At 37.9% G+C, this 12146-nt stretch overlaps 1 protein-coding gene across 1 annotated transcript; it reads left to right on the forward strand.

Annotated features, from left to right (window-relative positions):
* The first annotated feature begins 1887 nt into the window (after positions 1-1887).
* On the forward strand, positions 1888-6186 carry fth1a (ferritin, heavy polypeptide 1a). Its single transcript, XM_056259132.1, has 5 exons — positions 1888-2149; positions 3567-3672; positions 3860-4006; positions 5533-5658; positions 5747-6186. The coding sequence occupies exons 2-5, from the start codon at positions 3571-3573 to the stop codon at positions 5903-5905; spliced, it is 534 nt and encodes a 177-aa protein (XP_056115107.1). The 5' UTR covers positions 1888-2149; positions 3567-3570; the 3' UTR covers positions 5906-6186.
* The last annotated feature ends 5960 nt before the right edge of the window (positions 6187-12146 follow it).

A 12146-nucleotide genomic window follows, 5' to 3' on the forward strand; every position in this document is an offset into this window, starting at 1 on the left:
TCTCTATTGCGCAAAAAAGCCCTATAATCCGATGAACATGACTGTTGTTGAGTCAGCGAGATACTCAGATACTCCTGACATCCTGTGTAGCATCAAGCTATTGAATTCAAACCTCTTATTATATACCACTAACACGTACAAGGACATACTGAAGCGTCTAGACATTGTTCCTTCCCCTGTATGTTTAAAAGGAGTGCAATTTTTGGTCATTTTAATACCCAGCACTTTCAAAGCATGTCATTAATGCTTCTCAAATATAGGCACTAGCGAAAAGGAAAACTCTAATTATTGTATAGAAACTGCAGAAGTCCCTTTTGGACTCATCTTGTTGCTGCATGTTTATAATATTGGATATCAGAATATAATTTTTGATTTGAACTTACAGTTACGGGGCACGATAACTTTACATAAAAAGTATTGTGAAGAAGTTTTTACCGTTTTAATAAAATATGAGAGGTTAAATTAAAAATATATTAATTGTTACTCTGTAAACCAGTTATAGGAAGAATAATAATCTTAAAAAGCAGAGTTTTTTAAGTATTTATTTTAGATTATAACATGCTCCATGTTGTAGATTATAGGCTATATATACATCTTTTTCTTTTTTTTTTACTTGTTGTTAAATGTTTGTTTTTCACATTCGTCTTGCCTGGCTTTATTTCGGGGTGGATCCTCTGTGACTCGTACGTGTTGCGTCATGCAATGACTCTGCTGTACGTCATACAAATACTCATGCGCCACAGCTAGTGATGGGCGATACTGCAAATTTCTGTATCGATCCGATACCAAGTAAATACAGGGCCAGTATCGCCGATATCGATACCGATACCGATACTTTTTCATTTTAAAAGCATGAATTTGAACTTGTATGCACTTTCCTGTGCTAGAGCAGTGTGTCATGATTTATGAGGTGAATGCATCATTAATATGCTAAATCTGAACACGTTTTCATGACTACTAGGCCTAAATATTTTGTGATTTGTGCTCTCAGCTCCCCTTTAATTAGTCAGTGACTTTTACAAAACTACCCTAATTATAGTAATAGCCTACTAGTACTAGCCTACTGTTCAAAAGTTTGGGGTCTGTAAGATTTTTATTTCTCTTAGTAAAAACTGTAATATTACAATTTAACATAGGCTATCTGTTTTCTATGCCATAGTAAACTGTAATTTATTTATGTGATCAAAGCTAAATTTTCGACATCATTACTCCAGTCATGATGATAATTCATTTTAATATGCTGATTTGCTGCTTAGGAAACATTTCTTATTATTATCAATGTTGAAAACAGTTTCATATTTAGTTGGAAACCATGATACATTTTATGCAGAATTATTTGATGAACAAAGTTCAAAGAACAGCATTTATATGAAGTAGATTTTTTTTAAGAGTGCAAAACCCTTGACTGTCACTTTTTATCAATTTAATGCATCGATCCTTGTTGAATAAAAATATTAATTTCATAAAAAAGATCTTACTGACGTCAACATTTTAAACCGTTATGTACAGTTTTGGTTTGTTTATTGCGAAATAACTCCCGATTGTTTCTCTGTCATCTAAGCAAGGCTTCGTTTCCCAAACGCACTGGGCATGTGAGCTCAGCGAAGCACCAGCATCGAACGCTCTCTGTGATTGATTGGTTTCGTCTTGTATACAGATGACTAGGATAAAAGGTTCTATCCTGCACAATTACCCGCTAACATTCGCTTATTTTTCCACTTAGAAGCTTATTTTACGCACTGAATTGCGTGCTAAATTAATAAAAAATTACTGGTAAAAAAAATACACATTTGGATCGATATTTTTATGTGAGGATCGATCCTTTTCGATACCACGTCAGTATCGAAGTATCGATACTTCAGGATCGATCCGCCCATCACTAGCCACAGCACTTGACTTCATAATCGTTTCAGCCAGCCACGAGGACAGACTGAAGGTTACCTGCTTCAACAGTGCTTGAACGGCAACCGAATTTCTGTCTTTTCGCTTTTCCATTAACCAAATTCTTTGATTCCAGTAATTTTGTTTTCGGTCAAAATCGAAAATTTGGTTTTAAGACGCTTGCTTTAAAAAGGAAATCTACGCGAACCAGCGTCGTTGACCATCTTTGCGTATAATACCATTTAAAAGCAGTACAAACTACTAAAAGGTAAGTCTTCCATCAGAATCAATACATTTATTCACATATTCAATTCAAATTGTTTATTTTTGGTTTGATACATGAATAACTCGCTTTGCATAGAGATTGCTGCATCCATCACTAGCGAGCGTTATGCAAGGGCACCATCTTTATTTTTTTGTTGTTGTTTTTTTGTTTTTTTTTTATCGGTTTAGTCATGCAGGGATAAAATAATTTAATCAAGTAAAACTGGATTGACTTCAACGGCCTAATTGTCGTTCATTTGAATGGATGTAACGTTAATGTTTGTAAAGGCCACAGTCTTCTCAAATGGCCGACCCGTCTATATGATTCCTAATGTATTTTTATCTAACGTTAACATTTTGCGTTTGTTGTCGCGTGTGTAACGTTAAAGATTGGATTTGGAGAATTTTGTTATATTCGCCAAAAATAATCAATAACATCGAGCAATATAATTGAAAAATCGTGACGCTACTTTTCCAATGAAAGTAACTGTTAGCTGCTAGATGGGGACTGGAGCCGTCGAGCTCAGTGTGTGGAAATTATTTACAAGTTAACGTTAAATTTTACACGACGTTAATAATATATTGCACGTCTTCTGACGTCCTTCGAAGGACTTGATTACATGTTTTCTAACTTTGGGCTTTTTTTAACAAAAAAGTTAAAACCCCTAATTTCACAGTTCGTTTTTGCATGCTTAACAGCTGTTTTCGATAGTTGCGTCACAATCTTTTGTTTTCACGGCTAAAATTTTATTCTTGAGGAATTAGGCACTGCTCTTTTGATGCAATGAAAGTGGATGGGGACTGGTGTTGTCACCATCCAAAGCGCTCAAAAAATCGTTTAAAGCCGTTCCAACAGGTTTGGTTTAATGTTCCCAGGTCACAAAGGTTTTTTCCTAATCCTTTATTTAGTAAACGCAGACTTCGAGATTGTCTAGTATTTTGTTAAATATGTTGTATGAGGAGTTAACCTAGGCCAAATTTCAGATGTTTTTCAACAGTGTCATAATTATAGGTGAGTTAATTATAGATTAGACTACATACATTGGCCAGATCTCTTGGGTAGGTGAGACTGGACCAACAGGCCAAACCTTGAGTAGAATAAGGCTATCAGTGCCATGCAGTCATGTGCTTTTCCTCGTAACAAATACATAAGAGGGCTGAAGATTAACAGCACCTGTCCTGAGAATGTATACAATTTCGTACTGCATCTTACTGTGACTTAAACACCTGCTGCCGTGTCTGGAACAGACAATAGACACTTATTAGTGGGTCTGTGGTGAGCAATGATGTGTGGTAATGCAGAAGTTGGTGATGGAGTGATTACAATGTGTTTGTTAATAACAGGGATTTTTTTTATATATATGGAGGGGATTTTTTTTTATCTTAAACAGTCGAAAGATTTAATCTGTCCTCTCTTACAGAAACATGACCTCTCAGGTGCGACAGAACTTCGAGGAGGCCTGCGAGGCGGCCATCAACCGTCAGATCAACATGGAGCTGTATGCGTCCTACGTCTACCTTTCTATGGTGAGAGTTCAAAGCCATTACAACATCCCTTTCCCATTTGGAGTAAAGTATAGTGTTCTAGGTGAAAGGGATGGTGGGAAGGAGCATTGAGTTCAGTATCTAAATGAACTTTGCTTGAAAGTTTGGTCAATGATTTATTTCCTTTATTGCTAATTTCTGTTCTGATTATTTTATTTCTCTCATGCAGTCATACTACTTCGACCGAGATGATCAGGCTCTGAACAACTTTGCAAAGTTTTTCCGCCATCAGTCCCAAGAAGAGCGCGAACATGCTGAGAAACTGATGAAGTTTCAGAACCAGAGGGGAGGGAGGATCTTTCTGCAGGACGTGAAGGTACGTCTGTGTTCACGTGATAGCATTACAGTTTGGCAGGACACAGAGATAGAGAGGGTGGGGTTCTTATCTTTAACCGACACTGACTAAACTTCAACTGACAGTAGGCATGTTTATTAAGCTGCGCTTTGCCATCGTGAGAGATTAAAAAGCATAGTGGGCAACCACAAATGCTCTTAGGACCAGGTGATGTTATATCATGTGATCGGTACAGATTTAGCAATAACACTGATAATTGCATGAGTTGCAAGAGGGCAGGACTGATTTATCAGTTTCATTGGTAATGCAAAAATGGTTAGGTCACATGAAATGCTTCCTTTAGGAAGTTGACTTGGCATCTGACTAGTTGCCATCACAAGTTTTAACTGCATTTTGCCTATTGTTTAATCTATGTAGGGCTGCAACAAACAATTATTTTGATAATCTGTTGATATATTTCTTTGAATAATCAGATGAGAGGCTTACTTAAATCATTTAGACTGTAATTAATAAAAAAGACTGATTTTAAAATCCATAATTTACAAAATTTTCACATCCTGCTCAGTGTTTTCCTCCAAGCAATGTGCAATTTAAAGGTAGGGATGCACAGTATATTGGCCACCGTATCGGCTGATCTTTGTTCATTTTAATATTATCGTTATTGGGCCGTTAGGAGAATTTGGCCGATATATTAAAGCCGATAAATAGTGACTTATTTTCTTCAGCTGAGACATTTCGGATGCGCACTGCTCGCCATGATGGATTTGAATTGCTGTTTTAAATGATTTTAATCACTTCAAAAAGGAAAAATGCAGATAAGTGCACTGCAAGTCTGTCATATAGGCTACATAAAATTATAATGAGAACATTATAATTGTGTGCTTGGGACATGGCCTTTAATAGTGAGTTTTGTTTTTGTAATCAGGCTCTCAAATTATATAATTTAATTTATCGGCTAATATATCAGGTATCGGCTTTCATATCAGTGCATCCCTAATTTGAAGGCAATGAAAACAAATATAGGCAATGTGCAATTAAACATTTTGTGAGCTTGCAGGCACTTAAGTTTTGTGTGTGAAGATTTGCATCGCTTGCTGACTGTTGCGAAATGAAATTACTCGCGTGACTTCCTAACACAGATAAGGATACAACTGTAAAATGTTAGGTATGCTAACTATGCTCTGAGAAAAATGCGTCTCAATGCATCCGTCAAAGAAACATTTTCTCAATTAGAAATAGTGTCACGTAAAACCTACAATGCAAACTTTCCCTCAAATTTGACCTTAACTTGTTAGAATGTATTAAAGGATGTTTTGGGCATTATATATTTGCATCTAACAAGTTTGAATAAAAAAAAAAAAATGAAATGAGACCATGTATTTCTCTGGGTTATGTAAAATATGCCTTTTTTTCTTTTTTTAAATGCATGAATTAACATGAAAAAATATATTTTATTGTGATGCTATTGCTGGGTTACTACATTTATATGTACTGTAATATAAGATTTTGCTCATGCCACTTTTAATCTTTGTGTTTATGTATGACAGAAACCGGAAAAGGATGAGTGGGGAAGTGGCGTGGAAGCGCTGGAATGTGCCCTGCAGCTCGAGAAGAGTGTCAATCACTCCCTCCTGGAGCTGCATAAACTGTCCTCCCAGCACAACGACCCACACGTGAGTGTGACACCTCAGAAACCAATGCATTGACCATTTCAATCACAAACTAAACTTGATCCAAACGCACCCTTTTTGTTTCTTGCAGATGTGCGATTTCATTGAGACACACTACTTGGACGAGCAGGTGAAGTCCATCAAAGAACTGGGCGACTGGGTGACCAACCTGCGCCGCATGGGCGCCCCCCAAAACGGCATGGCAGAGTACATGTTCGACAAGCTCACACTGGGCAAGGAGAGCAGCTAAACGCTCTGTCCAATTCCTTTGCTGATTAGTTTTGCTCTATGCCCTACATGCCATCAACTTTTTTTTATGTTGTTTGACTGACTGGTCAACCTGTGTGTCCAGTTATTTAAGCAAAAAAACCTCTAAGCTTGTTTTGCTCCATAATGCTTTGGTGTTTAAAGTTGCACGTCTCATAAGCCATTGCTGTCTATATCTGTCTCCTACCTGCATGTGCTGTGTGATCTGTCAATGAAATTATGCTCCATATCAATAAAACAGAAACCTCTGGGATCTCAACTTGACTTGTGACTCTTTTTAAGTGTTTCCAGGCTTTGATTTGAGCCCTTGGAGCTTGTTTGAGGGGGTTGTTTATGGAAATGAATGAAGTTTATTTAAACTTAAATTAGTTTTCATTGCAGATTTGAATCTATATTGAGTTATGGTCTGAGGGCAGGAGTTGTAAAAAGTAGTGTGATAGTAATAAAAAAAAATTTGAATGGCAGTTAAATTTGTTTGTCCTGTACAGTAAGTGTACAGGTTGTTTTGGGCTCCATATACATTACCGCTCAAAAGGCTGCATGTATTTGATCATTTTAGTTATTTAGTATTTTTGCTATAACCTTTACATTTGAATATATTTTAAAATGTAACTTCCTGTTATGCGAAGCTGAATTGTAGCATTACTCTTCAGTGTCACATTCTATAGTTACTTTACATCCTTGCAGAAAAGTATTACTGACCTAAAACTTTTTAATGGTGGTGCTTGCTACACGCATCACAATGTGACTCATAATTTGCAAACTTTTGTATCCGTTTTTTATTTTCTATGGCTAATCCAGTGATTAAGATTTGATGGTGATAAATGTGAGAAGTCCTCAGTCTTAGGTTAGCTACGAGTAGACTTGCATTGATGCCAGTGAAATTAGACACCCATCTGATCCAATGTTGTTTCAGTCTATTACAATGAGTTTATTATTAAGCCACTTATATTACATGTGGTTTCACAGACAGGTTTTAGATTAATCCAGGATTAAGCATTAGTTCAATTAGGACATTTAAGTAGTTTTTATAAAAAAAAGCATTACTGGCATGCATCTTGAGACAAAACAATGACGAGACATATTTTAAGATATGTCACTGCAAGTTGCAAACCGCTTAAACATGCATTTTAGTAGCCTTGTCTGTGAAACTAGTGCTATAGCAGTGGTGAAAGTGTTAATATTTCAGCCAGATATGACTAATATCTGTAGTCATTACATCAGAAGAACAAAAGTGGTTGAGAAGGAAATAAAACTGGCTACTTCTCTTTTCATAAGAAGCAGATGTTAGTAAGCAGATGTTATATAACCTGAGTAGGCCTATATGATATCAGTATACACTTCCTCTTCTATCAACTGTCATAGATATAAAAAGTGAACGATGCATTTATAGCATGTAGAAAAAACAATGAGCGGTTTCTGCAGACCAAAACTGACCCAACTTATCCATTTGAAAGTGTTTCAGTTCATTGTGTACTTCTTTTGTTCCAAAACGATTCATTTTAAACCAATGTTGCCTTAGGGGAGAGCGGGGTAATGTGAGACATCGGGTAATGTGAGACACCCCCTGTATCTAGTCAACGGAACACATTTGTGGTCATGTGACCATTATGTTTTCAAGCCCATCCCATTTCCCTTTGGCCATGAAGGAGAGGACCTCATGATGCTGTGATAAGCATGTTTTTTTTTCACAAAAATATTTTTTTTGCATGTAAAAGTCATAGACAGTATAAGAAGTGGACAGAGCCATCTCATTGGAACTCAGTTGAGACAGTTGAAGCCCATTTTTAGCGATTTTTGAGCACTTCCGTTCCTGACGCGCAGACTCAAACCGACTCAAACTAAGCTTGATGACGTGAACAACCTGTCTGACAGCCGTGACTCTTCTAGTAGCTGTGCGTGAAAATTGCCAACGTTAATCTTGCAGAGACGGGGAACTTGAGCAAAGAGTTCTTTGGCGTGAGTGAGCAGGAGTATGTATTCCGTTGCTTTTATGGACTCATTATCTATGGGCTTCTTCTCTCTTGACGGGACGTCCCCCCGATTGCCTGCGAGCTTCTCCTCCTGTCTGTACGGTAATTTCTGTACAGCGCGACAGAGAGTCGAGTGGTTATGACGCAATCGTTAGCCTATTTTTACTAAAACTGTTTCTACGGGGCCATAATGTAACATAGAAGGTAATGGAGCCCTTTATACATTGTCGTGTTTCTTTAGAAATAAATAATGGACAAATGGAGTCTTTAAACGCCTCAGATGTAAAGTTATTCGCTGTCAAAGTGACGCCAAAATGAATGGTAGTCAATGGAAATGCTAACGCAAGTGAAGTTCTTCTACAAGATGGCGGTACCCGGCCGGCTTCAACTTCCGGTCGATGGATTACCCCCTTGGTAAAAGTAAATTTTCTTGCTGTCAACTTAATCGACTGTTGTGCCAAAGCAAATTGATTCAGGTCGAAAAACTTATATCATACTTGTTTATGAACTATTAACATATAAAACCATGTGATGATGCTAGCTGAAGAGTATCCTGAATTACTAAGAGAGATCGTTTTTTTCTAAAATGTGGCAGTGGGGTAAAGTGAGACAAATGCTGTGGGGTAAAGTGAGACATGAGGCACAAGTTAAGTTTAGTCTTAAACATATTTTAATGTAATATTACATTACATATGTTTTATTTTTTAATGTCATAAACATTGTAGAAAAGCCACCATGCCAAGGTAATACATCAGGAAGACAACCTGGGGAAAAACACCCCTCGAGGAGATGGAGAGTGCAGCCGCTGAGGTCAAGGAAGGAAAGAAGTCTATAAGAGCAGCTGCAAGGGATAGAAATATTGACAAGCCTGACAAGATATTGAGGAGGAGGAGCCCTGTTTTAAAAATGTGGAATATTGAAGCCAAAATGTTAAAAACGCAGTGCAGCTGCACAGCAGACACAGATGAACGGCTAGTGCGGTCATTGGATGTGCTGCGGCAACTGCACAAACCTATGGCGAGGCGGCTCTGACGCAAGAACCAATAAGGCTGTTTCGCGCCCTGGCGTGTCAGAGCCCTCCAGAATGGGTGTGGCCTAAGCCTTTACATTGGCCAGTTCAGCCAAAGGTAGTCGACTGAAGCGATCCCCTGATCAAAGCCACATACACTTTGAACGTGGAGGGGGTACGACCCGCGTCCAAACGCCCTTGTAAGAAGGCGAGTATACTCAATACTTAAATAGGGGTCCAGGCTCCGTGCAGCGCACCAGCCAGAAAATACCACCCATTTCTGAGCGTAGAGGCGTCTAGTTGACGGCGCTCTTGCCTCAGTGATCGTTTTCAGCACCCTTTCCGGGAGACACCCGGGTATCCGTTGAGGGGCCATACATAAAGGGCCCACAAGTCGGGACGGGGATGGCAGATTAATCGGTTTGGCTGCGTGAGGTCTCTCCTCAGCCGAACCGGCCATGGGGCTGTTTCCAGCAGCTGTACCAGCACAGAGAACCATGACTGGGTCTTCCAGAGAGGTGCTATTAGTAGCATTGCGCACTTGCTCTCCCCGATCCGTTCGATGACCTGTGGTAACATCGTGACCGGAGGAAATGCATACAGCGGGCGGCTCGGCCAATCGTGGGCAAGCACGATTGAGAAAAATATTCGGCAATGAGCGTTGTCTTCTGAGGCGAAGAGGTCGACCTCTGCCTCGCCGAAGATGCTCCATATTAGCTGAACCGTCTGTGGGTGAAGAGACCATTCCCCTGGGTGAACATTGTCTCTGGATAACATATCCGCACCCTGCTTCAGGATGTCTGGCACATGCGCCGCCCTTAGGGAGCGCAGGTTGTGCTGAGCCCATAAGATGAGGTTTTTGGCCATGGCATGCAGGTTGTTTGACCTGAGACAGCCCTAGCGATTTATATAAGACACCACTGCAATGTTGTCCGTCCGGACCAGGATGTGGTGGCCTTTTAAGTACGGGAGAAAGGCTTTCAGCGATAGAGCGACTGCTCTCATCTCTAGACAGTTTATATGTAGGCGCTTCTCCAGGCTTGACTATAGGCCAGAGACGGGCCTGCCCTTGTAAAGGGTCCCCCAACCTAGGTTGGAGGCATTTGTCGAGATCACTTTTCTCCTTGTAACCACACCCATACTTACTCCTGACTGATACCAGTCGTTTGCTTTCCAGGGAGCCAGGGCTCTGATAAAAAGTAAGTGGATCAGTTTACCCCCCGCTGGTTCACTTTACCCCCTTGATTTCTCTGGTCTGTCTCAGTTTACCCCTAAGCTGGGGTAAAGTGAGACACAAGACCACTTTTTAAAAAACAATCATATTTTCACTGCCCTTCGTCCTGAATACATTCTGATAATTTCCATTGCTAGGAAACATCCTGAATTAATGGGAAATGTGTAAATTTTACTGATATATCATTTTAGCTCACTTAGAGGAGAGCAAATGTAAAAAATGTCTCACTTTACCCCACTCTCCCCTATTTGTTGATTTCTGTCTTGAACTGGTCAGTGTTTTTGTTCATTCATTCGGAATTAAAAGCTCATCACATGATGAATCCCATTTAGCGACCAAGAACCTTTGAACACGAAGTACAAGACTTAAAATGACTGAATAATGAATTCATAATCTAGATTGTCAACAAAACAGATATGAGGAAGTCAGCATTAGAATGTGGTGAAACAAGAACAAGACTTTGAAGCAAAGCACCTGTATTGTGTCTATGTGCTTGTCAACATGAACTTGCTAAAAAAAACTGCATGTCATCGTGAGCCCTGCTTTGTTACACTGATTATATATGCAATCTATTTTTACTCTCATTCTTACAGACAGGTTAGTGTCCATGCACATGCAGCAGGGAATAGCAGATTAATATTGGTCGGTTCAAGTATATATAAACTATACAATTAATTCTGTATTTGGATTTACCAATTTTATCAATTCACTATACTATTCAAGTTAGTACGATTGTTTTTTTTTATTACAACTTTAAAATTGAAAAAATGTAATTGGTCAAAAGTAACAGTATAAACATTTATAATGTTACAAATTATTTTTTTTAAATGGATAAACGCTGTGGTTTTAAACTTTCTATTCATCAAAGAATCCAGATTTTTTTTATTATCATGGTTTCCAATAAAATATTAAGCTGCACAACTGTTTCAGCATTGATAATAATAAGAAATGTTTCTTGAGCAGCAAATCATATCATTTAAGAAGGATTTCTGAAGGATCATGTGACACTGAAGACTGGAGTAATGATGCTAAAAATGTCAAATTTGCATCACAGGAATGAATAAAATTTTCAAATACATTCAAATAGAAAATTGTTCTTTTAAATTGTAATAATTTCTGCACAATATTGCTGTTTTACTGTATTGTTGAACAAATAATGCAGCCTTAGTGAGCATGAGGCTTCTTTCAAAAACATTAAAAAAAATTACTGAGCCAAATTTTAGTAGTGTAAATAATTAATCAAATCTGACACATTTTAGAAAATGTTTTGAAAATTCGTTTTTGGTTAGAATGATGGTTCTTGTTAGGATTTCTTTTTTTAAAAGACCTCTTTTGTACAATACTCTTTGTCATGCATTTTCATTTCTGTTTTGGTAACTGGAAACATGTGAGCTGTTGTACGCTTGAGAGTTTAAGAGTCTGAATTTGTAGTTTAGCTAATAATTGATTTATTATCTGATAAAACAATCTTATAGGGTCATTATCATAACCCACTTCTCCGTGTGTGGGTCAACTTTATCAGTCAGTTACAGGTATAATGAAGATTTCAATGCTTCTGCTTTCAGATTGAATAAATCACACACACACACACACACACACACACCTTGTTTACATGTGCAGACATCTGAAAATTATTGAAATTATTTGCATGAATTTAAAACTTATAAGCACTTTATACCACAAAACTAATTCATTTCATGCAACACTACACTTCCTTTGCATGCATTTAATTATTATGGTTTCATTTTGTAATGCACATCTAACTATAAAGGTTGCAAAATTTGCAGTGTCATATTATTTACGAATTACAATTGTATTCCACAAAACTATTTGCTTTCTGCCATACTACACTTCTTTTGCATGTTTTAAATGATTCTTTATTAATAATAATAATAGTAAGAAGAAGAATTACATTTTTATGGTTTCATTTTGTAGTGTACATTTTTTGGTTTAATTTAGCATTGTACATCTCAGTATGAAGATTACAAAGTTTGGAGAGTTGCATCTC

The sequence above is a fragment of the Rhinichthys klamathensis genome, unplaced genomic scaffold, assembly GCF_029890125.1.
Source record: "Rhinichthys klamathensis goyatoka isolate OS25496 unplaced genomic scaffold, OSU_Roscu_1.1 h1tg000165l_1, whole genome shotgun sequence".
Lineage (NCBI taxonomy): Eukaryota > Metazoa > Chordata > Actinopteri > Cypriniformes > Leuciscidae > Rhinichthys > Rhinichthys klamathensis.

What these genes read in the sequence shown, in the direction of transcription:
- fth1a (XM_056259132.1), top strand. Translation starts at nt 3,571, where the DNA reads ATGACCTCTCAGGTGCGACAGAACTTCGAGGAGGCCTGCGAGGCGGCC. An exon ending in CCTACGTCTACCTTTCTATG is followed by an intron (nt 3,673 to 3,859) that starts GTGAGAGTTCAA and finishes TCTCTCATGCAG; the next exon opens with TCATACTACTTCGACCGAGA. An exon ending in CCCAGCACAACGACCCACAC is followed by an intron (nt 5,659 to 5,746) that starts GTGAGTGTGACA and finishes TGTTTCTTGCAG; the next exon opens with ATGTGCGATTTCATTGAGAC.